Below are 27,329 nucleotides of genomic sequence, written 5' to 3' on the forward strand. Positions count from 1 at the left end.
TATTTTTGTTATTTTTCTCTCTTTTAGTCGGAGAATAAAGGATTAGAAACTACCAAGAACAATGTAGTTCAGCCAGTTTCAGAAGAGGGAAGAAAATCTAAACCCAAAACAGGTAGGTATAAATGTAGTACTAATTTCTATAGAATTTCAAAAGTAAAAGTCCTACATAGAAGCTAATGCATGACAATGAATTTCTTGCCATTCTTAACAATTGAACACAGATATATTGATCTCAGTTCTCTGCGTAATGGTTCCAGCATACAGAGAAAATTGAATTGGTGAGGTAATAGTTCTTAAAATTTTAAGTTGTGTGTGGGTTTTTTCTACTTAACTTTAGAAAGAACCTTCATTTCTTAATTGTTGAATAAAAGACTAACTTTTCTGACTTGAACATCTTATAATTTACTGACAAATACCTTATTTCTTATTTTGTTGGGTTAGCGATTACACATAAGTAGATCTCTGTTTTTGTATTTTCCATTTTCATCTTGAACTCTGTATAAGCTGGTGATAAAAGTGCTTTTTTTCTAATCATTGTTATAGATAAACAGCTTATCCAGTACACTGCCTTTCCACTTCTTGCATTCCTTGATGGGAACCCTGCTTCTGCTGTTGAACAGGGGAGCACAGCATCATCAGAAGTTATGTCTTCTGTAGATAAACCCATAGAAGTTGATGAGCTTCTGGATAGCAGCCTGGACCCAGAACCAACCCAAAGTAAGCTTGTTCGCCTGGAGCCGTTGACTGAAGCCGAAGCTAGTGAAGCCACACTGTTCTATTTATGTGAACTGGCTCCTGCACCTCTGGATAGTGATATGCCACTTTTAGATAGCTAAATTTCCAAGAAGTGGACTCTACATGTATATATTCATCAAAATGATGAACTATTTATTTTAAAGTATTATTTGGTACCCGTTTTTTTGTAAATTGCTTTTTTTGTTTTGTTTTAATTGGATACTGTGGAATCAAAAGCACCTTTTGCTTTTCTCACTAACCACACAGTCTTGCAAAGCTTTCAGATATTACTCAGCTCTATAGGTACACAAAGTGTAATGCACATTATTGCATATCTATAAGTTGGATTCAGGTGGGCATTTTTTTCTGATTGTAGTAAATTTGAGTTATTTTTTATATATATGCCCATTAACCCAGGTTAAACTTTGGTTTGTTTTACTTGTTTGATGCTGTCTGTTGGCATTGAGTGTAAGTCGCTAAAATTAATGGTAGAACTCCTAAAGCTTTCTCTGTTCCAGTTACTTTTACTAAGTATTTTTCACTTGGCTTATTTTTAAAACTGGGAACATAAAGTGCCTGTATCTTGTAAACTTCATTTGTCTCTCTTGGTTCAGAGAAGTTCATTCATGTTCATCAGGAAAGGCAAAGTATACATGAGTGCTTGCTGTCTGGTATGGTTCCAGTTCTGTATACCTAGAAGGGGGTGGGATGGTGTCAGACCAATCCACCTAGTTGGACTAGTTTTAAGTAAACGTTTTTGGTTTGTTTTTTGAACCATAATATTTAGTAAAATAAATATGATGAATGTTGCATTCTAGTGTTTATTATGTGTCTTCTTTGGAGGTGACATCCACATGAACCATTTTTTTTTTCCTTTTCATACGAAGTAGTTTGTTGTCCTTTCTTAATATGAGTTACATCATGATCTTTGTGCTTCATCTCAAAAGATAGATTGTATTGCAAAAAGGGAGAAATATAAAGTCTCTAAACTTAATGTTTTATAGTTCTTTGTTTAAAAATTATAGTGGCTTGCTTTCTGTTTCTAATAAAGAACTGAGAGAATTATGCCTCTCATTGTTCCAAATGAGTGAAGAACATTATCACTGGATCCCACTAAGGGCCTATAATTTTTGTTCTGAGAGAAAGTGAGGTCACTTTGTCTCTTTGGAACAGGTGCTCAGAGGATTATAGACACTTAATGCAAGATAAGGCCATCTCTTTTATCACTTGAAGATCAGGCAGGGGGCTGGAAGCAGTATGGTGCCTGAATATTTTATGGGGCTACTTAATGAGGCATTACACAGGTGGATTCCCTATTGGCCATATTCTGTCTCTTGATATCTTGGAATTTCTCCTTGCTATGATGCAAAAATTCAAAGTAAAGCCTAGCACAGAGGAATAGAAAACCCTTTCTTAGCAGATTCTAAAATATTTGGCTCAGACAATGGGATCTTAGTGAACTAATTAAAGACCTCAGAATAGTTTTCTGCATAAACTTTCTAGACGTTTTCAGGTGAAAAGAGTTGACTTAGAGGAGAGAGAACTTTAGAGACCTTTTCTTTTTCTCTTCCCTTCCTCACTGGGATATCAAGTTTCTTCTCCTTGGGGAAATTTTGGAGCTGTGGAAGTATTCTAAAATGATTTTGGAAAACTTTATATCTCTTAGTAATTTTAAGATGACATTTTAAGATTCAGAATGGATAGAAGTTGTATCTATTTTGTCTAATGTGAAAAGAATAATTGTTAAGGGGGATAAAGCCTTGTCCTGAGGCATCTTTTCAGGCAGATCAAGTTTAGGAAGGTACACATGAAAATTGGAGATCTGGAAACTGATTCCTTTAAAAATAATTTGGTTTGTGTTTACCAGAGAAAGTCTCTGTGTACTACTTGGAAAACAAATTACCACTATATGAAGACAGTTAATTTAGAGGGTAACTCCCATCTCTATCCCCCTCCAACTTTCTTTTACCTCAAAAAGATAAAATAGGAGGTAGCTTGTAACTTACAGAGAGCTAAATGTTTTTTTCAAGGTGTGTCACTACAGCTGGTCCTCCATTATGTCATTCACTGTTGTTTCGTTATAACATTGATGAGGAAATCAATTCCCAGCTGGGGCCACTGTGTAGTTTGCATGCTCTCTCCATGTCTGCGTGGATTTTCTCTAGGACTCGTTTCCTCCTATGTCCCAAAGATATGCACGTGAGGTTAATCACTGTCAATAAATTGTCTCAGTAGAGTGAGTGTGGGTGTGGGTATGAGTGTACCCCGTGATGGAAGGGTGTCCTGTTCAACTTTGGTTCCCACCTGGAGCCTTGAGCTGCTGTGATAGGCTCTGGCCATCTGCACATGAACTGGAATAAGCAGACTAGAAAATAATTATCTTGTTTTTATTAATCTTTCTTAAATGTATGTATAGAACACATTTCTATGTGTAATACTAGAAGTATTTGGGGTCTTTAGAAGTTTGGTGATGTTTTTGTGAACAGAAATATGCCAGATGAACTTAATTGTTTATATCAATTAGCCTATGATAAAGTTGGTTTTGTTGTATGACGTTTGATGAACATGTACAGAATCCTACATTTAAGAATTAGCACCTAGACCTTCGTTTCAAACAGATAGGAACTTTTTTTTGAGAACTGGTTGCACATTGGGCAATAGAGCAAAATCAACCTATTTCAAGAAATTGCTATCAAACAGACTATAATACAAATAAGCTACACTTTGACAGTTCTGAGGAACAGTGCCTAGTATTTTGTAGTGTCCCCCTATTTGGGGTTACCTGATGTTTTTTCATGGTTAGACTGGGGTTATTAGGTTTTGGGAAAGACTACAGAGGTGAAGTGCCATTTTCAATGTATGTCAAGGTACATACTGTCAATGTTAACTTTTCACCATTAACCTTAACTTAGATTGGAATGTCAAAGGAACATTTCTGAGCCCAAAGGTCCAACAGTATCTTCCATGCTGTCTCAAAAACAACCCAAGTGGCCATGGCGCCACTGCCTTACACACGTCAGTTTATGTGTTTCTGTCTGCCAGCTAGATTTTAAACCCATCAGCTTTGCAATCAGTGAGCCACTTCCATATATGTATCCTATTGGTTCTAATAACTACAAAATTAACAGAAGCTCTCTTTATGCTATATATATATCTGAGAAAATTGAGGGTGAAGGAGAACAGCTTTTGCCCAGTAAATAAGGATGCTTTTAGAGATGTCACTGGGCAGCAAGACAAGGATAATGGAATCCAATCAAAATTAAACACTTTCGCTCTGCAGAGACCCTGTTAAGATGGAAAGACAAAGCTACAGACTGGGAGAAAATATTTGCAAACTGCATATCTGATAAAGTACAAGTACCTAAAATATATAAAAAACAACACAAATTTAAAAAAACAATCCAATTAGAAAAAGGCAAAAAATACATGAATCAACATTTCACCAGAGGACACATGGATGGCATATAAGCACATGAAAAGATACTGTCCATTAGCCATTTGGGAAAGGCAAATTATAACCACAATGAGATACCACATTTCTCTCAGGACAGCTAAAATAAGTGCTATCAAATGCAAAAATTCAAAGAAATCAAACTCAAAGGTGTGACTATGAAATGCTACTGTCACTCTGGAAAAGTTTGGCAATTTATAAAACTAAACACTTAACCCATCCACAAGGATTCCTCTATCCCTTCATCCCTGACTCTGGGGAACCAGTAACCTGTCCTCCATTTCTCTAATTTTATCATTGCAAGCATGCTATATAAATACACCACATGTGACCATTTGGGATTAGTTTTTGTAACCCAGCATACTGCCCTGGAGATCATTCAAGTTGTACCAGTAGTTCACTTTTTAAAGTAGTATTCCATGATACAGATGTACCACTGTGTTTAAACCTTCACCTGTTGGGCTCCTATGAATATTTATGTAATTTTTTGTGTGAACATCAGTTCTGGGTAAACATCCAAGAGTTTTGTAGACATTGTTTTGTGTATAATATTGGAGAAACTCAGACCATTTCAAATGAGTTATTGAATAAAATGTAATAAAACTTCTAATTCATATGGAATAGAGCATTTTATTTTACTTTTTTAGTAAAGGACTTAAAAAATACTACCCTAAGAATAAGAGAAAGAATCATCAAATGGCAACTTAGGGGAAAAAAATGCCTGGAGGATACAGCAAGTATAGAATTTTCAAGAGAATTACAAATATTCTCCAAACTAAGCTGCTCCACCTAAAAGTTCTTCAGGAGAACCCAACTTTAATCACCTTTGAGATCTAATGGTAGGGGTTACTTTCAGAGGACAAAAAGAGTAAATATCACCTTTAAAACCATTTTTCAGGAGAGAAAATGGTCAGTTAACCCTGTAGTGCAGTGATGGCGAACCTATGAACTCATTTTTTTGGTTGATTTTTCTTTGTTAAATGGCATTTAAATATATAAAATAAATATCAAAAATATGTCTTTGTGCCAGACCGGTTTGGCTCAGTGGATAGAGCGTCGGCCTGCGGACTCAGGGGTCCCAGGTTCGATTCCAGTCAAGGGCATGTACCTTGGTTGCGGGCACGTCCCCACTGGGGGGCGTGCAGGAGGCAGCTGATCTATCTCTCTCTTCGATGTTTCTGGCTCTCTATCCCTCTCCTCTGTAAAAAAATCAATAAAATATATTTTTTTAAAAATGTCTTTGTTTTACTATGGTTGCAAATATCAAAAAATTTCTATATGTGACACGGCACCAGAGTTAAGTTAGGGTTTTTCAAAATGCTGACATGCCAAGCTCAAAAGGTTCGCCATCACTACTCTAGTGCCAGGTTCTTTTGTACACAGGAGGAACACAGGTCTGAGTATTAAAGTCACCTAAATTTGAGCTGATAAAGAATTAATACACCACGCACTTTCTCTTAATTCATTTATTTAGAGAGAGAATACAGTCAGTCAAATCATGGAACACAATATCAATACAGAATAAAGGGGGATTAAGTTGAATTGTATTTCGTTTAATACATTAAAAGAAGTAAATATAGATTAATATACTCACTAATGACACAAGTAACTAAGTTTCTAATTGGCTGTTATACTGCTTGACTTTTAAGATTATAATAACCTATACATATTAGGTGGCAGCAGATACAAAAGCATTTTAAACACTTTTTGAACTGTATAGTATACTATAAGCAGTTTATTGTACAGCATTCCATCATTCTCATGACCTGTTTAAAAGTAGAAGGCAAGCTGGACACCAGCAATCCACATCACATAAATTACCCACCAGTACTCGTGTAAAATCTGTTATGTGTTTTCTTTTTGTTTTTTGTTAACAGAATTAAGTTTTGAATGTCAGCTATTTTGGCTTAGGACTTCCCAGCTTTGCCACTAATTAGCTATCTGAGTTAAGTCTGCCTCAGTTGCTTCATTTTTAAAACAGGAGGATTGGACTAGATTTTGTCTAAGTATCTACTGAAGCCTAGTATTTGCAGTTTCTTGTTGTCCTGTCAAAAGTTTAACACCTTTGATTTTCAAAATGAGCTTTCAAGGAGATTTTCACCAACTTCCTTCTAATTCATGATTATCCTTTTCAAAACCTCTGTCTTATCCTTCAGAGTTCCCAGCATCTCCATTAACCCCTTACTTTCGCACGTTTACAATGACCAACACAAGGTTCACTCTGTTGGTGTGGAAGGCCATCTCTACCCAAGGAAGATAGAACCTAAGTGAGTATTTAATTTAATGCTCACCACCAATCTTTCTTTGAAATCTCAATCTTCATCATAACCTACATTATTGTCCCTCAAACACTCCCCACCGGTATAAGTTTCCTATATTTATATAATGGAAAAACCTGAAAAGATTTTTCAGACAACTGCCATTTAAGTGACTTGTTTACATAATTTTTAAATAGCCCATGTTCTTTGCAATCTCCTGTAAGGCAAGGCATCAAGTATTTCAAAAGGCAGCCACTTCCTTTTATACTTTCTAAGATACAGCTTCAGTTCTAACAAAATTTAAAATTGTCAAGTTTTCTTTTTACTATTATTTTCACAGGTACAGAACAAGATGAACGTAATGTCCACTTTCCCTAACTTTCCACCATACTCATAAAACCTCTTGTGATTCATTCTAACACACCTATCAATGCACTTGGCAAGAATACAATGAATAAAATGGCAAGCAGCAAAATCTCATGCCAGAACACTGGAGAAGTTTTATGGGAAGCACACACACAACTTTACGAAAGTTGGAAATACTATTAATTTCCAATAAGCAATGATCAAACTGGGACTTTCATGCCGGAAGTTCTGTTCAGTCAAAATCACGATTTGTAAGAACAAGTGGTGCCACCAGTGTCCAAACATAGAGTACGAGGCCGATCCAACTCGAAGAGATTTTCACCCAGACAGCTGTCCACTGACTTTTCATCTCATGAGAAGGCTCATACCTGAAATTTAAAGAAAACAAAAAGGAGAGGTATTGAATGGTCAGCCATCAAGCTACCGCATTATTTCAGAAGTGTTCTTTGTATACAGTTAGTGGTAACAGATACTATAGTTGCTGACTAATCTGTTGCCTTGCTTTCCATACTAACTTTAATAATGCGAAGCTAAAAAGCAATAATTTTCTTTAAAGGAGTAAAAGACAAGCATCTAAAGTAGTTTTTTACATAACAGGCTTTCTGTGTATTTCTAGCTTAGTGGTTATGACAGCAGAGAAATGGAGCAAAACCTCTAGATAAGTAAGATGTTATAACACAGAAGACATATCAATCCTGTATCTGTTCAAAGCACATACGGGGAACTCACTCCTCCCTCATCCCCCTCTCAGATTTAAGACTGGGAAGGATATACATCCCAAACCTAGCTGATTTTTGTGTTAATGAAACATAGCAAGTACACTTTGATCTAAAGTCTTTTAAATTTACTCTTATTACCGCCTGCGAGCCAAAGCTGTGAATTACTGAGAACTATGTGGATTCTTACACTTAATATGTTGCACTGTAGAAATTTTTTTAAATGTTCATTTTTCAATAGTAAGTGCCAGTAAAGGCTGCTCTCAAAGAAATGAAGCAGAGTGATTTTTTTCTCATTTTTTTGCTGGTACTTAAAGTCTTATTGCAAGTTAAAGGTATTATGCATTAAAAATTATTAAAAACACAACTGCCCAAAACATATAGTTCACCTTGAATCTTAGATCAAATCTTTCAGTAATCATTTGGACAAAATTTGAATTTTCAAAAATAAAATAATATAAATTGCTACCTTCCTCTCATCAGAAAAAGATTTATGAATTAAAAAAAAGCATAAATTAGTTTTGAAGTTCTATGGAGCCATCTACATTAATGTATTCACACTTCAATTTTAAAGCCTTAATGACAAAGTTTGAACAAGCCAGAAGACATATCTTTTACTGTATTTTGTCGTGAATTTAAAAAATAACAAGCTATTGGATAAACTACCAACATGTATTTCTATAGGAAATATTAGTTTAATGAAGATATATTTTAATCTACAAGATTTGGAAGTATTTCAATGTTATCACAAAAGCACGGAAGTAAAAGTACACTAATCTCAATATTCATTTTGCGATATTTTTGAAATACATTGAAGGATAAAAAGTACTTCAGACCATATTTTGCAATGGAATTAAGAAAAAGCTATCAGAATTTCCACATGCAAAGTTTAACAAAATATATGTACCTGTACCAGTTGGTAAGGGTCATCATGATATAAAGGGAAGCCAGGAAAAGCATGAAGTGAAAGAAGGAGTAACTGTAAGTGACACCATCCCTTTCATTATCTACAGCTCGGTGAGCATCATCTCCATCCTCAAGTGATCCATCATTTCTGGGTCCACCATCTTCTATTAGTGTTGATTCATCACTTGTTAGAGTCAGTTTATTTACCTGACTATTGTTCGAAGTACGGATGCTGAATGGAAAGACAGTTTAGGAAGAGAGAAGAAAAAGGGCATTAAAAAATGATTTATAAATGAATATCTATAGACTTCTTGTCTAAAAAAATTCTGTAATTTTTCTTACCTTGAATAAAACACACACAATAAAAAGAGGATTAGTCCTATAATTCCTTGAGCGTGCCACCACTGGACAGACTCTCCCTCCTTTGGGACAATTCTTGTTGTATTGTACCCAATTATGCTTAGCAGACTTGGGTTGCAATTTGTTTCTGCAATGTAAATTAAGGTTATAACCTAATTGAATATTCAATTTAGTACCCACCACCAATCTGAGTTAATTTGTTAGAACAGTTAAAACATTATTTTTCAAGGTATAATTGTTCTTTTTAATTCTCTATACCTTTACAAATTCAAAAAGGTTTTCTGAAAAAGGGCACAAAATACTTTAAGACATTGTATTTATATTAATAATGAAACCTTCCAAGTTTTATCTTGTTAATTTTATAGCAGTGCTTGGAAAAGTTAAATAATTTCATTTTCAACCTCAGGCAGAGCTGAAAAATATTAGTAAGTTTTCAAAGTATAAATGAATCTCTAGTTGACTTAGGAATTCAGGTGTTTTACACCGAAGTTCACTGGCTTTTTACTCTCTATTGTGATATACCAATAGTGACTATGAAGTTTACCAATCTGTCAAAGTACATTGTTATAAAAGAAATAGCTTACGCATAATACCAATTATTAGAATGCTAGCAAATGCTTTGTGCCAATACATTAAGCCATAATGACCTGATGCTTATTCAGTTTCTTAACTCTTCTAAGATAAAATTAAAGTAGAGTTGGTAAAGTATTCAGTGAAGTTTACAAAATGTTTGTTTTTTTTTTCAGAAAACAGTAATTCCTCAACCATTTTTTTTACCTCAAATGACATATATTGGCTTCTATTCCCATGAAATGCAATGTAACTGACCTATAAAGAGATTTATTACAAAGCTCAATTATATTCACTTGCAAGGTAGTAACAGATAAAAAAAATCTTCAGTGAAAATAAACTGTACTGTCTACAACGGAATTAATATTTTGCTTCTTCAACTAAATCCATATTTTATTTCTTCCTATTTATCATATGCACTGTGCAAATTAGGTATATTTCTTGTCATGTAATTTCTTATAATTCTGTTAGTGAAAGAAACTAAAAAGTATGTAGCAATACATCAAACATGGAAATGGTATCATTTCCATACTCTATTCATCTAGGAATAACTGTCTTCGCAACCCACCATAATAGTTGAACCCCTTTACCCAGTTCGCCCTTCCTCTAACACTCCTTGCCCTCTGGTAACCACCAATCTGTTGTCTGTCTCTATGAGTTTGTTCTTTTGTTGTTTTTACATTCCATGTGTGAGTGAAATCATGCATTTGTCTTCATCTTTAAATAGCTTAATTTCACAAAATGACCATCTCTGGAAAAAATAAAAGTTGCAGGATTGCTTAAAAAAAATAAACCCAAGCAAACAAAACATACCTGGTTCATTGGTCATAGCAGACCATGTCAAATACATTGTGTAGACTGTAATCACTGAAGACTGTAATAAACCAGATCTTGGTTGTGATTCCTACAAAAATAAGCAATGGATATAAATGTTCTAAGATCATCTAAGATTTAGAAAAACTCAGCAAAGTAGAAGTTTCATAAAAACTAATTATATAAAGAGCATACTTGGATTTTTGGCAGTATAGACATTATAGAAGCACCAAGGCAGAGGAGCATGTTGACACTGATGAATGCTTTGTTTTCTGAACAACTGGCTGGATGAGTATAGTAAACAAAGAACAGGATGATAGCAACTAAAGACAGCAGATAATTCAGAGCTGTAGCTGATAACAAAGCTGTGGAAGAAATATAATTGGACAATTAGATTTTATCACAAATACTAGAAACTGCCTAACCTTGTTTTACTTATATTTAAGCAACTAACATTGTGAGCATTATGCAGGCTATGAAAGGAGGAAATACTATTCTGAACTTTATTACAGAATAATCTTAAACTCTTTACATATAGCTCACTGCTATTATGGTTTTCAAGTTAGTAACATACTAATATGATTGTTTTGAAAGAGTGATAACTAGCCTGGCCAGTGTGGCTTAGTGGTTGAGCAAATATGATGGTTTTGAAAGAGTGATAACTAGCCCAGCCAGTGTCGCTCAGTGGTTGAGCATCAACCTATGAACCAGGAGGTCAAGGTTCGATTCCAGGTCAGGGCACATGCCCAGGTTGCAGGCTCGATCCTGTGTGGGGTTGTGCAGGAGGCAGCTGATCAATGATTCTCTCTCACCATAGATGTTTCTCTCCCCCTTCCTCTCTGAAAAAAAAAAAAAAAAAATTTTTTTTTTTTAACTGTCTGCTCCACTGTGGCAGTGTATCTGCTAGAGACCGGTGGGGTCAGACCAAAAAAAAAAAAAAGAGTGCTAACTATATTACAGACCTTATAAAACAGTAACTTTCGCTAAAAATTATTTCCAAAATACAGAAAAAAATAACTAGAAGGGGACTATTACTTAAGGTATTTTTTAATCTTTATGTTCCCCCATCACCATTTATCCCCTATAGCCTCTTCCACTCTACCCCCCCATCATCACACTGTTGGCTGTGTCCATGAGTTCTTTCTCTCTTTTTTAATTTTTTTTTGCTCAATCCCTCTTCCCCTAACATCCTTCACCCACCCATCAGAGATGTCTGCTTGCTAGTTCAGTTTGTGCATTACATTACACATGAGTGAAATCATACTATAGTACTTCTCTTTCTCTGATTGGCTTATGTCACTTAGCATAATGGTCTCCAGATCCATCTATGCTGTCCCAAAGAGTAAAATTTCCTTCCTTTGTACAGCCAAGTAATATTCTATTGTGTAAATGTACCACAGTTTTTTAATCCACTCATCTACTGATGGACACTTGGGCTGCTTCCAAATCTTGGCTATTGTAAATAACACTGCAATGAACATAGAGGTGCGTATATGCTTTTGAATTAGTATTTTGGGTTTCTTCAGATAAATTCCCAGAAGTGGAATTGCTGGGTCATAAGGCAGTTCCATTTTTACTTTTTTGAGGTAACTTCATACTGCTCCCATCTTCAAAATTAAGCTATCTTGAAGCTATTCTGTAAGACAAAAACTTACCTGCATACCAACATCTTGAGTTTCCTTCTTCCATTTTTTCAACCCATGATTCATTCCATGAATGGGCAAAATCAATAAGTAAGACAAGCTGTATGAGGATGAAACAAAAGGCACCTGCCATGCCTACATAAAACCACACTGAAAGAAAAAAAACGTACTAATAAGTGGCTGGTTCAGTTTTTATTATTTGTCACTATCGCAATACACAAAAGGGGAAATACAATCTATACTAATAAAAGGGTAATGTGAAATTGGCCAGGGCACCCTCACAGTAACGACCAAACAGCAGGCTGCGTGGGCCAACCAGGCCGGCAGGGGGGTTAGTGAGGGACGACCAAAGGACTTAACAGCAGGCTGCATGGGGCGACCAGGCCAGCGGGGGCGGGGGGAGCTGTGAGGGGCAGCCAGGCCAGCAAAGGGGGGGGGGGGGTAATTGGGAGCAACCAGGCCAGCAAGGGGGGGGGGGGGCAGTTAGGCCGGCGGGGGTGGGGGGGAGCGGGGGCAGTTGGGGGCAACCAGGCCGGCAGTGGGGGCAGTTAGGAGGGATCAGGCCAGCAGGCAGAGGCGGGTTAGGAGTGATCAGGCTGGCAGGAGGGGCAGTTAGGGGCGATCAGGAAAGCAGGCAGGAGCCAGCGGTCCCGGATTGTGAGAGGGTGCAAGCTGGGCTGAGGGGGACACCACCACCCCCGCTCCCCTGCACGAAATTCGTGCACTGGGCCTCTAGTTTTACATAAATGCTTTGATTTTGCCAACTGGGAGAAAAGGAAAACAAAACAAAGAAACAAACAGTTATAGTTCCAGGCAATTCTTTAACTTTCTTTAAAAAATGTCAATATCATACAATTTTAAAAATATATATTTCTTACCAGTTGTAAAAGTTCCTTCTGGAATGAAGAAAGCCCCAATAATAATTGCTATTGCTGCAGAAAATTTAAAGAACCAGAATCTAAAAGAATAGGAAATATGATTTTTTTATTAATAAACAAGTCATTCAATAAATAATGTCATATATAAAATCTTTTAAAAACACCTTGAAGAATAGCTATACTTCATGTTACTGTTCTATTTTTTTCTGATGATATCCAGAGAATGAGAAGTGAAGACTACTATGTACACTGCTTTAGGACAATTTTAAGGAAAACATTTTTATATTTAATTCATTACAATAAAATGAGACCCAGTTCCATTTCACAGGTTTATTTTATGTAATAAGTGCAATAATATGTGAAAATATAATGTACATTATACAACTGGGTTTATTCATTGATTGATTTTTGAGAGAGAAACATTTGTTGTTTCACTTATGTTTGTATTCATTAGTTGCTTCTCATTTTGCCCTGACCCAAGATAAAACCTGCAACCTGGTGTGTATCAGGACAAGCTCTAAACCAGGGGTCCTCAAACTTTTTAAACAGGGGGCCAGTTCACTGTCCCTCAGACCGTTGGAGGGCCAGTCTATAGTTAAAAAAAAAAAACTATGAACAAATTCCTATGCACACTGCACATATCTTATTTTGAAGTAAAAAAACAAAACAGGAACAAATACAATATTTGTATTTGCATGCGGCCCGTGGGCCGTAGTTTGAGGACCCCTGCTCTAAACCAACTGAGCTACCTGGCCAGGGCCTTTGATGTTGTTCTTTTAACTCACAGTACAAAAGCAGTAAGCACCGTTAACTGTACAAAAACACATAGTCTGTAGCTCATCTTTTAAAACCAGAACAGCCAAGTGAAAAGTCAGTACAGATTCTTATTTTTACTTAAGCCAATATACTAAATCAAAGCAGACAGATGATCAGAGAACTGTTTGCTATTTCAACTCATGCTGAACTAGACCAGTGGAACACTGTCTTAGTAGAAAGGTTTTGACAAGAAGAAAGAATTGCAGAGTCCCTACCCTAAAGGAATACCTAACAAAGAACTGATTTATACAGAAAGGGTTATAAGCAAATCTGCACAAACACTTCACATGCTATAAGAATACCTGTTACTATATTTCAGCATAAGCACACATTCACCAGTGCCCAGTAAAACAGGAGTGCCAAAATTGAAAAGAAAAAAAAAGCATTTTTGCCTTTTTTTTAAAAAATATATTTTATTGATTTTTTACAGAGAGGAAGGGAGAGGGAGAGGTAGAAACATCGATGAGAGAGAAACATCGATGAGCTGCCTCCTACACACCCCCCACTGGGGATGTGCCCACAACCAAGGTACATGCCCTTGAGTGGAATCGAACCTGGGACCCTTCAGTCCACAGGCCGACGCTCTATCCACTGAGCCTTAGAGCCAAACCGGTTAGGGTGCATTTTTGCTTTAAAAAGCACACAGCACAGCCTGGCCTGTGTGGCTCAGTGCTGAGCGTCGACCTATGAACCAGGAGGTCACAGTTCGATTCCTGGTCAGGGCACATGCCCAGGTGGTGGGATCGATCTCCAGTGTGGGATGTATAAGAGGCAGCCAATCAATAATTCTCATCATTGATGTTTCTATTTCTCTCTTTCCCTCTCCCTTTCGGAAATCAATAAAAAAAATACTTTTTAAAAGCACACAGTAATACTTCTTTAAGGGAGTAATCATGGAAGTTCCAAGATTATAACTACTAGGGTAGGCTGAGTATTCATCTATAAAAAAAATTTTTTTTTTTCAAAAATGCTTGAAAGATTTCTGGAAACAGTGGGACTTCATTAGGACCAGCAGAAGACATAATGATACAAGGACTGCAAATATAAGACTAGGAATTGGTTTTCACATGTAGCATTTAGGTCAAGAACATCTCTGCTCAGCTGATTCCCAGCCAAGACTAGCTGTGATAACAGGAGCTCCAGAAATCTCAACGCAGGCACTTGGCTTCAGGAACATCCACATAAACATTTCTCAAGTCAAAAACTCCACTGAGAACTGAAACTTTAATGCATATAAAAAGCTGAGTGCACAATACTCATGCAAAGCCTTCTGGAACAAAGCGGACTGGTGATGGTGGTTGCTGACACGCCACCGTGTATGCTGTGGAAGGCACCCAGGGAGAATGCAGGATGTGGGCTTGCTCCAGAGGAGCCTGAAACTCAAAGCCCCTGGGAGAGGTGGCTGCTGACACACAAGGGTCTTCAGGATATAACTAGGTCCCAGGAAAAGTCAGGTAGTTTTTGTGACCCATCAATACTTAACATTAATGAAGAGTTGCAGAACAGAGCTAGTCTTTCCACGATGTATTCTTCTGTCATTAGCCGACGCCTGTCTCAGTATATCTGGCTGCTGCTCTCCAGAACAATCTCATTGCCTGGAGGTGGGACATAGCACCACAGATTGTTCTGGAAAGCCAGCAGAGGATAATTTGCACAATGAAGTTACCACTAAACCATTGTGTAAGTCCAGTCCCCAGCCTCCTTCTTCTGCTCTGTAGTCCAGAAATATTTCTTTAAAAGCCAGAAAATCGGTTAATGTTGGTAGCATGTCAAATACGTCATCAGCCACTTCATCTTTATGGTGCTATAAAGTTGTTGTGAAAGCTGCCATGTTATATCCAAGAATCCGCTCCAGCTGCTCTTCATCAATATACTTTTCTATCAAAGAAATATATTCATTAAAAATAGGCATGTAGGCCAGTTTATTCTCTTCTGTGTCTTCAAACTCCTGGTAGTAGTTGTCCATAATGTTTCTGTCATAACTGGAACTCCATAATAATGTCCTCGAAATATCCAACCACAGCATCAAATTCTGCATCAGAGGCAGAAGAGAAAGCAAGAAGTTCCCTTCCAGTAGGACATCCATCGCCGCTGTGGCCGCATCCACCCTGTGTAGGGGTGGGTGGGTCCACAAGGTTTCCTACCCGGCTGGCAGTCAAGGGCACAGCCGCCATCTGCTCTGCAGAGCCACAGCTGGCAGAGGGGAAGCCTCGTCACCGAGGCCACGACAAGCTAGCTCACCGCCAGCTCAAGGCCCAGCCCAGTCAGTGCCTGCATGCCACCCTAACCTCAAGAAAAGGAAACTGTAGACTAATTTCCCTGATAAGTAAATAAGCAATAGCAAATACTCAAAAAAAATTTTTTTAACTTAAGGTGGGGGAAAAAGATAAAATTTAACATTTTCAAACAGAGTACCAGAAATGGTGTTCTATATTATAGAAGACTAATAAAAGGGACCCTGAAGTTTCCTTCTAGGTTCTTCAGTACAACCAACATTTAGAAAAGTAATCAATCACTGTGTTTAGGAATGAAGTTTTTCATTTTGGCTGCATTGTATGTCTAGGGAACTGAGTTCTACTTTATGTAAAGTACACACCAAAAGCGAGGAAGAGAAAAAAGAATAAGCTGCTCATTACCAGTCACGGAAGTGGTGATTTCGTTTAAGATGAAAATATAAAACATTATGTATCAGAGATTATAACAATAAATGACTGAAGGCTTACATTTAACATTTATGTTTCCAAAGTCTGACATTCTCAACTAGGCAAGAGGATATTCTTACTTTGTCATTCATAACTAACAAAATATTCTATAAATTGTTTAAGTTTATTTGGCTTTAATGTTATTTAGACAGATTCAAAATTACTGGCAACAGGCTACCCAGACTCTTATATTGAAGTTTACAGTCATGCACCACGTAACAACATTCAGGTCACCAACAGACCAACAACCTATATGACAATGGTTCCATAAGATCATAATGGAGCAGAAAAATTCATATGACCTAATAATGTTATAGCTGAGGTAATACTGTAGTGCAACACCTTACTCACATGTTTGTGGCAATGCTGGTGTAAACAAAACTATTATGCTGTCAGTCGTATAAAAGTACAGCACATACAATCATGTACAGCACATAAACTAGATAATGCTAACAGAGAACTATTACTGGCTTATATCCTATATAATAAAAGCCTAATATGCAAATTGACCGAACAGCAGAACGACCAGTGGAATGACTGGTCAGTATGACATGCACTTACCACCAGGGGGAAGATGCTCAACACAGGAGCTGCCCTCAGCCTGCAGGGCGCCCCCAACCACCCTGCCGGTCACCCCACAGATCAGCCCTGATTGCCAGCCAAGCCTAGGGACCCTACCCGTGCACGAATTTTGTGCATCAGGCCTCTAGTATTTACTATAATATACTTTTTAAGAATGCATTTTTCAATTATAGTTGAAATACAATATATTAGTTTCAGGGAATGCTATACTTACTATTTTAGACTGTAGTCTTTTTTCTTTACAAAAACAAGTTTTCCTATAAAACAGTATGTTGTGTTATGCCAGCAGCAGCCTCATAGCTCTCATGTTTACCATGTCTCTTGATTGCACCATTTTATCTCATGTTTGATTTAATCTCATGTTATTTTACATTCAGTACAGCCTAAGTGTACAGTATTTATAGTTTATCTACCGTACTGTCCTAGGCCTTCACATTCACTCACTACTCACTCCGACACCTTGAGCAACTCCAGTCCTGCAAACTACATTCATGATTAATTGTACCATTTTTTAACCTTTTATACCATACTTTTGCTGTACTGTTTGTTTACATTTGTTTAAATACACAAATTCTAACATTATGTACAACTGCCTACAGTATGAATAAGTACAGTAACATGCTATACAGGTTTATAGCCTAGGGGTAATAGGCTACATCATACAGCTTAGTTGTGTAGCAGGCTATACCATATAGGTTTGTGTACGTGCACTCTATGATGTTCGCCGTTCGCACAACGATGAAATCACCTAACAATACATTTCTCAGAATGTATCTCATCATTAAACAGCATTTGACTACATTAAAAAACTTACCCATTGTGTATTGCAGCTCTAGGATCACTGCTGCTCTTCACTTTGATCATCAATAGAGAGAGGAGAAGATAGAACATAGCCAAGCCAAAGCACAAACGGTATACAGCTTTGTAGCCAACCAGAATATTACAAGGGACGACACCTTTCTCATTCTCACAAAATCCAGGAATCTAATACAACAAAACAAGAGTTTGTGATCTAGAATTTTTTCAAGTAAAAATAAAAAATTGTGTAATCAAGTATTTTAAGTAAAAATTTAGAAAATTAAAGTTTGCTTTTCAGTTAATGCTGAATATGTAATCAAGGTAAGTCTGCAACATTTTTATAGATAAAAGTTTAATTCATTTTTCACTTTATGTGAGCACATGATAAACTATAAGTGCAAATCCTAAAGATAATATTTATTTTTGACTTGCAAACTTATTCTGAATTTTTTAAAACTTGTATTCTGCTGTGATATACTAAATTACCTATATAGGAAAAGAGAAAAACATAATCAATAAAAGTTTAAAGAATTAGAGCAACTGAGTCAGTTTTTAAACCCTAAAAAGAATACTGATGGCTTTTTAAAAACAATGCTATGTAAATAACAACTGTTATTTCTGATAATGAATAAATTCAGAATAACATAATCGCTGGCAGTGATTTTATTTTTTAACTTAGAATCTTGAAAAAGGCTGATGACCATTTCGGAAAGTCACATTGGAATCAGAATACCAAAATAAAGAAATAAATAAAAATTTAAGTGAAATAAATGGGAGTAGTCCTCAGAGCTATACACACTATTTGTATACATGAGAATTTAAAATTACATTTAAGCTAAGAAGGCACTACTTCCTTTTGCTAGTTTCTACACAGTTAATAAGCTCTTTCTTGGTCTGGTTTAAATCCTACCTTTCCAACCCAATTTAAACTTTATGGCAATATGTATTGACCCATAATCACTTGTAACATGTACTCACTAGCACCCTTAAATATCCCTCTCCCTTAGAGTTGTACGCCACTAGGCCGATTTCCATCAACTTACTTCAGCCACATATATTAGTCAGGTTAAGCTGGTACATACAGAAACAACCCCAAAGTATCAGCTTAAAACAGCAAAGGTGTATTTCCTGCTCACGTGCAGTCAACTCAGGAATCCAGGCTGCTGGAGAAGCCATCTCAAATGTTGCACATGTTGTAATAGGAAAGGAGATCTTGCATCAGCAAGTAAAAGCTGAGGTGTATCACATCCACTCACAACTCACTGATCAGTACTAGGGACATGACCCTACATATCACAAATACTCTAGGAAATGCAAATCTTTGATGACCTTCGGAAAGCAGAGAAGTAGAAATATTTGGTGATAAGAACTAACATCCACTAACTAAACTACTATAACCACTGTCAACTGGATCCATTACAAATCATATGAACATCTCTTGGTTTGCTTATTATACCCAGGATTTAGAGTGACATTAACTGAGCATCCAGCTATGATACTAGCTACTTTCAAAAATCGTAATAATCTAATTATCCAAACTTTTACCATTTTTTCCTCACCCCAAAGCCAACCCCAAGCATACAACTATATGCTTTGAAATGGAGGTTCTCTGACATAAATATTCTCTTTCAGCATCAAATGTTCTATTATCATTCACCTTGCTTTGGAAGGCAGCTAACTTCTGTATCTCCTCTCTTGATCACCTTCTCCCTTTCCCTCTTTCTCTCTCTCACACAGATGAGATCTCTTATCTTGGACTACTCTCAAAATAAAATTAAATCTCCCCATTCTAAAAAAAATCCTTAACTCAGTTTCCTGCTAAGACCACCATCTTCACTATAAAATTCCTCAAATCAGCATTTTATACACACTGGATACGTTTCCTCATGGCCTACTGATTCCCCTTCCACTCCCCTCTAGCTCCAACACTCTGAAGAAACTGCTTTTTCAAGTCATGAACTCGTTGTCCAATACTCTCTTTCTGAAGACTGCACAACAGGACATTTCTCTTGGTGCTCCCTTTTTTCACTGTTTCTCCGGAGGTTCCCTTTTCTCTACGAACCCCCTTTCTTTTTTAAGTTACATACTCATATTTTCTACTTCCTACTGATTCTCTCTCTCTCTCTCTTTACATATGTAGTTCAGTACTCCCAAGTCAACATGCCACAAACTATAATAAATTGTATTTTCCTCATCGCTTTTTACAACCTGACTCCACGAAAAAAATCTTAAAAACATAACACCCTTTCTTCTTATTACTTTTTTCTGGGTTAACAGCAACAGTTTCATGCCAGTTGTCTAATACCAGAATCTTGCTATTACTTATAATCCTATCACTGCCAATATTTAAATCCAGATTCATCATTTCTACAATCAGTCTGTTTCAGAACCTCTATACACTCACTTATTACATCACTGCAACAGCCTCCACACGTAATGGCTTGACTTCTAATTATCAGATGGATCTTCCTAAAGCATACATACACACTAGGTTCAAAAAGCTCTTTATCTTCATTCAGCTTCCTATTTTTCAATCTCTGAATACAAAAGTTCTACTCGTTCTCAGAATGGCCCCTTTTCCTTGATACCCACTGAAATTGGCATTTATTTGGTTAGAATTACTTATTTTCTCTTATTAGCATAGCACATTTTCTATATCACCATCACAGAATTTAATAAGATGCCTATATTGTCTATTTTTCCTAAGATTATGAGCAATTAAAATTGAGGTTATGTATTATCTTACTTTGTACATTATTCTGCTTCCAATACAAAAAGAAAATCAGTTTCATGCATACACACACTATAGGTTCAGTTAATTTTTAAAAAAAATACTAACCTTATTCAGTTGTTCTTCCATTCCCGGTATTAACATTACACAAGCTACACACACTCCAACAAACAAGAAGAATACATAGATCAGCCTAGTTATAGTGGAGTTGTTTCCACTAGGGCAGCATCGGCACAGCAAACACGGGGCACTGCCACACAAACATGGTATCTGAGGAAAGAATATTAAAAATAAGTCTAGTTTAAAATGACAGAGGGGAAATTTACATTCTATCCATTCAAAAAAGAAAAAGAACTGAAGTTAAGGTAATTACCAACGGATAAAAGGTATTTGGCTCACATATATTATCTGTAAATTATAAAACTTAGTATCATCTGGGTAAAGATTGAACAAAGTCAAACATAAAAGTGCTTGCCCCTGTGTCAAGCAAAATGAATAAAATCAGTTAAAACAATGAAGGGAGAAAATCACCAGCAGCAATCAATGTTTAGCTAAAAAAAAAAAGGGGGGGGGGGGCGACAGGACAGGGATGAAATATTCATGATTACAAGCCCATCTCCAGCTCCCCAGAAATCATACTAGTGAATTCACAAAATTCTGAGAAGTCTCAAATACTCCAGAGGAAAAGAAGTAAATTGGTGTCCTTATCTTTTCCCTCTCCTGATTTGGTGGTAGTGATAATTAGGCAAAATAAGATAAATGAAATGAGGCCAGCTAACTCTCTCTAAGGTAACTGCACATAAACTCAGGCCAACATAGGGGAACAGTGCCTTAATCAGGGGAAAAAATAAATGAAACAATGATTTTCAGATAATTAACAAGAGGCAATGCAGGATAGTAATTTCTAAGAGAGGAAATATGAGCTCTATGATTGGCCCATCTTTCTGCCTGGGGGGAGTTTCCAGTGCAGGGCATGGGATCCAGGCTGAGACCAGCAGTCTGAGTTGAGAGTTCAGGGAAATGAAGACAGCTTCACTGGGCAAAATCCTAGAGAAAATTACACAAAATAAGCCCTGGAGATCTGCAGAGGCTTCAAGTTGAGTCTTCAGGAGAGCACCGATTGGTGCATACATTTGAATAAATTACCCAGGGGAAGCCGGCAGGAAGAGGAGTTGGTATTCCCACCAGCTAGAAAGAAAAACCTTGTTACTGGGGGAAAAATCAGCCATAAGTTAAAGGCCACTCCAGTCTCACTTAACAAAGTCTAAAAGCAAATATCAAAAAGATCAAATTATCTTCAAGTAACTCACCTATGTCCAAGAATAAAGCCCAAGAGTATTTTTTTTAACAGAAGTATTTCCTGCTTCCTACTGATTCTCTCTCAAGGCAAGTATACCTGTTCTCACCACTTGTATTCAGTAGTTGACTATATTTACATGGGTCTATTTCTGGGCTCTCTATTCTGTTCCACTTACCTGTCTCTTCTTTTGCCAATACTACACTGTCTTGATTACTGCTACAGTTTTATACTAAGTCATGTAGTCGGGTAGTGTCACTCCTCCAGCTTTGGTTTTCAATATTGAGTTGGCTGTTCTGAGTCTTCTGTATCTCCATATAAGCATTAGAATCAATTTGTCAATATCCAAACAATAACTTACTGGGATTTTGACTGGGATTGCACTGAACCTATAGATCATTTTTGAGAAACTGACATCTTAACAATGAATCTTATTAATCTATGAACATGGAGTATCTGTCCATTTAAACTTTGCTCATCAGAGTTTTGTAGTTTTCCTTATATTGGTCTTGCAAGTATCTAAGTACTTACAAGATTTATACCTAAGTATTTCAGTTTGGGGGAGTTTTTTTGGATGCTAATGTAAATGGTACTGCGTTTTTTATTTCAAATACCACATTTTAATTGCTGGTATATAGAAAAGTGATATACTTTTATATATTAACCTGGTATACTGCAACCTTGCTATGATTGCTTAGGAGATCCAGTTTTTTATCTCGATTCTTTTGGATTTTCTTCATAGATGATAATGTCACCTGTGAATCTGTATACCTTTTATCTTTTATTTCCTTTTCTTGTCGTATTGCACTAGCTAGAACTTCCAGGACAATGTTAAAAAGAAGTGGTGAGAGGAAACATTCTTGCCTTGTACCTGATTCTACTGAGAAAGATTTTAGTTTCTTACCATTAAGTATGATGTTAGCTGTAGGGATTTTGTTGATATTCTTTATCATGTTGAAGAAGTTCCCTCTACTTCTAATTTATTGGGAGTTTTCCTCATGAACAAGGGTATGAATTTTGTCAAATGTGTTTTCTGCATCTACTAACATGATCATGTAATTTTTAAAAACTTGCTGATGTAATGGATTACATTAATTGATTTTCCATTGTTGAACTAGCCTCCCATACCTATGTTTATAGCAGCTTTATTCATAATTGCCCAAACTTGAAAGTAACCAAGATGTACTTCAGTAAGGAAATGAACAAATAAAACGTGGCACATCCAGACAATGGAATATTAATCAGTGCTAAAAAAAAATACTATCAAGCCATGAAAAGACATGAAGAAATCTTAAGAGGATATTACTAAATAAAAGAAACCAATCTGAAAAGACTACATACTATATGATTGCCACTGTATGATATTCAGGAAAAGGGAAAAAACAGGAGACAGTAAAAAAAAAAAAAATCAGGGGTTGGGAGTAAGTGAAGGGATGAATAGTCAAGGCAAGGAGGATTTTTAGGGCAATATATCTATTTTGTATGCTCCTATAATGGTGGATATATGTCATTATATATTTGCCCAAAACCCACAGAATGTCCAACAGCAAATGTTAACCCTTATGTAGACTACAGACTTTGGATGATTATAATCTGTCAATGTAAGTTCATTAATTGTAAAAAATGTACCACCCTGGTAAAAAATGTTGATAATCAGGAGTGCTATATATGCATGGGGACAGGGAATATATGGGAAATCTCTGTATCTTCCTTTCAATATTTCTGTGAAACTACAACTATTCTAAAACATAATTTTTAACAAAAGTATATAAAAATGATAACACACTGATCAGATGGGATGTAGTAGGGAAACGCATTTGAAAACTGACCAATGCAATTCACATTAACAGACTAAACAGACACACACACACACACACACACACACACACACACACACACTGATCATCTCAATGGATACAGAAAAAATATTTTAGAAAAAAATATTTTACAAAATTCCGTTTCCATGATAAACAAATACAGCTTTCATCTAACAAGGAGTAGCATATCCTCAACTTGATAAAGGGCATTTACGAAAAATTCATAGCCATCCAAACTTCATGGTGAAAATCTGAATGATTTCCCCTAAGATCCAAAACAAGGCAAGGATAACTGTTCTCACCACTTGAATTCAACTTCACACTGGAGGTCCTAGCCAATATAACAAGGCAAGAAAAAGAAAGACAAGATATATACACTGGAAAGTAAGAAATAAAAGTGCCTCCATTCACACATAATCCTCTACATGGAGATCCCAAAGGACTTACAAAATGCTTATCAAAATTAAGTGTGACCCACAAAAAAAGAAAATTGATAAATTGGGCCTCATCATTATTAAGAACTTATCTTTAAAAGGCAGCATTAAGAGAATGCAAAGACAAGCCACAGACTTAAAGGTAATATTTACAAATCAGGTATCTGATAACTCATTTATATCCATAATATAAGGAATTATCAAACTTAATTAGAAAAAAAAGAAAATATATGGATGGCCAATAAGCACATGAAAAAAGTACTTATTAGTGTACAGTTGGCCCTTGAACAACATGGGTTTGATCTGTTGGTCCACATATATGTGGATTCTTTTCAATAACCACCAGATACTATACTATTTTTAATCTGCAGCTGGGAGTCCAAGGATGGGAAGGGCTGACTACATGTATTTACTCACATTTTATACAGGGGACTTGAGCACCCATCAAGTCTGGTATCTGCAGGGGTCCTTGAACCAAACCCCTTCAGATACCAAGGGTGGTTAAGTTTTGGGGGAATCAAAGTCATACTTGGATTTTCAACTGCATGGGAGTCAGTGCCCCTAACCATCCCCCCTGTTCAGGGTTAACTGTACATTATACCAATCCACAATGTCTCTCAAGAATTTAACAGACATTTTTAAATATGAAGAATTCAGGGATTACAGCATCCATGATCCTTTTTGAAAATTTTGTATGACAAAATTTGGTTAATTAGATTACATTAACAATGACTAGTTTAGTGCAAAAACTAAGCAACTGTGGCAATTATGGTCATAAAACATAATGGCCACATATAAAAAAGTAATACAGAGGGATTCTGGTTAAAGATGGCAGGCTGAATATATGAATTTATTCACGTTCCCTTTAGAAACACCAGTAGAATGAAAAAGGGATTTTTACTTAACTGATCTAATTTAATGACGTGAATATTTTTTAAAATTTGAATAAATTTTAAATTTGTCAAAACCTCTAGGTAAATGAGCATATTGACTGTTAAGACTACGGAAGAAATGGATGTGTATATTCAAAGGCAAATTCTCCTTTAACTGCTGTGGAACTGCAACTACAACTCTTCAGGAAGAGAGAGACAAGAGCACCAGGAAGGAAAGGGACAAGATCGGAACTGCATACTGTAGAATACATTGCTACACTGGCCACAATAACCTGGAACCATGAATAACCTTGGCCACCTAACTTCTTCATCTGCCAGAGATCTAATCACTAGAAGATAAGAAAACTGCCTCTTTGTCTCTCTTTCCTATGTACCTTGGAAAGGCAGTTATCAATTCTATCACAGTATTGTTTGTAGTCAATAAAGGTGGAAAACTGAATTTTAAAAACATATATAGGAATATCATTTTCCCCACATTGTTCACTAAAGCTGGGAATATCATTTTCCCCACATTGTTCACTAAAGCTGCTATCTTTCTGACTTAAAAGACATACACATAAGGAATCCTTAAAACTTTTTTCTGTAACCTGTAATTGTCCTTTAGGTCAAGTTTGCTCATCACTGATCTGGGAGAGGAGGACAAAATGGAAAACATCTACCCCTCCTTTTAAAGCTTTCCTAAATACAAAAAAATGCCCACTTGATAACTGGACAAAATCTAACTTTGTGAACCAAATTACACTATATCACCACCACCCCTCCCCCACCCAAAAAAACACTATCTTATAATAATCATTTATTTTGTAATACATTTTTATTACACTAAATATGACTCTCTTGTATAAAAGTCAATAGATGCAAATAAATTCCTAACTCAGATTAAAAATATGTATATACCTAGTTTCCCTGTCCAATTACAAGAACGACCTGAGTTGGAGTTACAACCTCCACTTACTGTTTTATTACAAATAACATAAGTCAAGCCATATTAAGAACTTTTTGGGAAAAAAATGCAAAATAAAATGCTGGCTAATGTAGATAATGAAGTAATTTGAGAAGTCAGACAAGCAATTGTTAGAAGTGGAAATTAGAGCTCCTAGATTATCTCACCCCAAACTACAAATATCCTTATTAACTGTAATATCAGTGTTTTACTTTTTATTTGGGAGAGTGTGGTTATTTTAAACTAAAGTTTATTTGTACCACCTAGATCAAGAAATCTTGCCATTAAAATGAAAAATGGTTTCGTTCTTGACAACGCTACCTAATCAAAATGCAGAGTGCGCATAATAAATTTCAGGTGACACCGGCATGCTCGGCGTCAAAAGACGCAGGACACTGAACCCTGCAGAACGGACCGCTTTTCCAGATGCCCAAGTCGCCTGGGAAGCACGTAGCGCGATTTCTTCCTACAGGACCCGGCCGCATGATAGGACTGCGTCGCACGATAGGGCTACTTATTTCAAAACGCTATTCCCGTGTCATCATCACAGCCTGGCTGCCCCCGATGGCGGGCAGCTCCGCCCGAGCGCAGAACAAAGAGGCGGGCGGCCCGGGGAGGGCGGTGCCGCAGTCCGGGGGCGCGGGCAGGGATGCGGGCAGGGACGCGGGGAGGGGGGCGCGGAGACGGAGCGCTCGGGCGGGAAGGGCCTCGGATCTGCGCGGCGAGGGCCCAGGGCCGGGCAGACAGGAAAGCGACGGAAGGGGCCTGGAGGAACGGGGAGCGGCCTTCCACAAAGACGGGGGCGGAGGTGGGGGGCTCAGCTCTCTGCACTGCTCCCATCGGAGTCGCCCTCCCATCTCCACTGTCCCCGCGGCCACCCGGTCCGCTTAGCAAGAACCCGGGCCCGACGCCGAGTCGGAGTGACCGGGGGAAAGAGCGAGGGAAACGGGGAGGCAGGCGCTCCCTGCTGGGTGGGGCGCCACGTCCCCGCCGGTCCTCCCGCGGCCCCCAAATCCCTCCCCCGCCCCCCACGCCGGCCCCCGGGGGCCGCCCACGCCGCCTTACCCAGCTCGCCATGGAGCACAGCCCCAGGACGCTCCCCATGGCCGACGCGTCGCCGGGACCGCAGATGCCAACAAAATGGAGACACTGCCTCGCCCGGTTTTCCGGGCTTATTTACGATCCGCGAGCCACTTCCGGCGCAGAGCGCGCCCCGCCCCTCCTGGCGTCACGTCCTCTGCCGCGGGGTTGGGGGAGGCCGGGGAGGGCGCGGTGCTGAGGCTGCGCATGCGCAACCCTGCGACCCGGCGGACTCTTCCCAGGGGAACGTTCTAATTCCCAGCCCGAGCCCTGGCCAGCTTGCTCAGTGGGTAGCGCGTCGCCCGGTAGACTGAAAAGTCCGGGCTCCACTCCCATCCCCGGTAGAGGGATTCCCTTACATCGTTGATGTTTCTATCTCTCCCTCCCTTTCTCTGAAATCAATAAAAATATATTTTAAAATTATTAATAATAATACCCCGGGTTGATAGCGTCTGGCTAATGTAGGGCGGACTGTAGCTTGCCAAATTAAGAATGCAATGTGAGGAAGACTCACCTTCACTTACTTTTTATTTGAGTGTT

At 37.6% G+C, this 27,329-nt stretch overlaps 2 protein-coding genes across 5 annotated transcripts in view; one reads left to right on the forward strand and one right to left on the reverse strand.

Moving 5' to 3' along the window:
* The window catches only part of HSF2 (heat shock transcription factor 2), a 41,932-nt gene extending 36,745 nt beyond the window's left edge, over nt 1-5,187 (forward strand). For 2 of the 4 annotated variants that reach the window (XM_059700214.1, XM_059700215.1), the window contains 2 exons: nt 28-112; nt 544-1,547. In XM_059700214.1, coding sequence (XP_059556197.1) covers nt 28-112; nt 544-836 — 378 coding nt within the window. In that variant the 3' untranslated portion in view covers nt 837-1,547. Of the gene's footprint in view, nt 1-27; nt 113-543; nt 1,548-4,015 lie in introns of those variants that run through there. The other 2 variants (XM_059700217.1, XM_059700216.1) reach the window with 2 other exon arrangements.
* A 434-nt stretch (nt 5,188-5,621) lies between these two features.
* Nucleotides 5,622-26,932, reverse strand: SERINC1 (serine incorporator 1). Its single transcript, XM_059700218.1, has 10 exons — nt 26,775-26,932; nt 20,434-20,595; nt 17,611-17,780; nt 12,697-12,776; nt 11,831-11,968; nt 10,371-10,540; nt 10,176-10,266; nt 8,775-8,919; nt 8,434-8,664; nt 5,622-7,178 (listed from the first exon to the last, which is right to left on the reverse strand). The coding sequence occupies exons 1-10, from the start codon at nt 26,811-26,813 to the stop codon at nt 7,043-7,045; spliced, it is 1,362 nt and encodes a 453-aa protein (XP_059556201.1). The 5' UTR covers nt 26,814-26,932; the 3' UTR covers nt 5,622-7,042.
* Between the last annotated feature and the right edge of the window lie 397 nt (nt 26,933-27,329).

The sequence above is a fragment of the Myotis daubentonii genome, chromosome 6 (assembly GCF_963259705.1).
Source record: "Myotis daubentonii chromosome 6, mMyoDau2.1, whole genome shotgun sequence".
Classification (NCBI taxonomy): Eukaryota; Metazoa; Chordata; class Mammalia; order Chiroptera; family Vespertilionidae; genus Myotis; species Myotis daubentonii.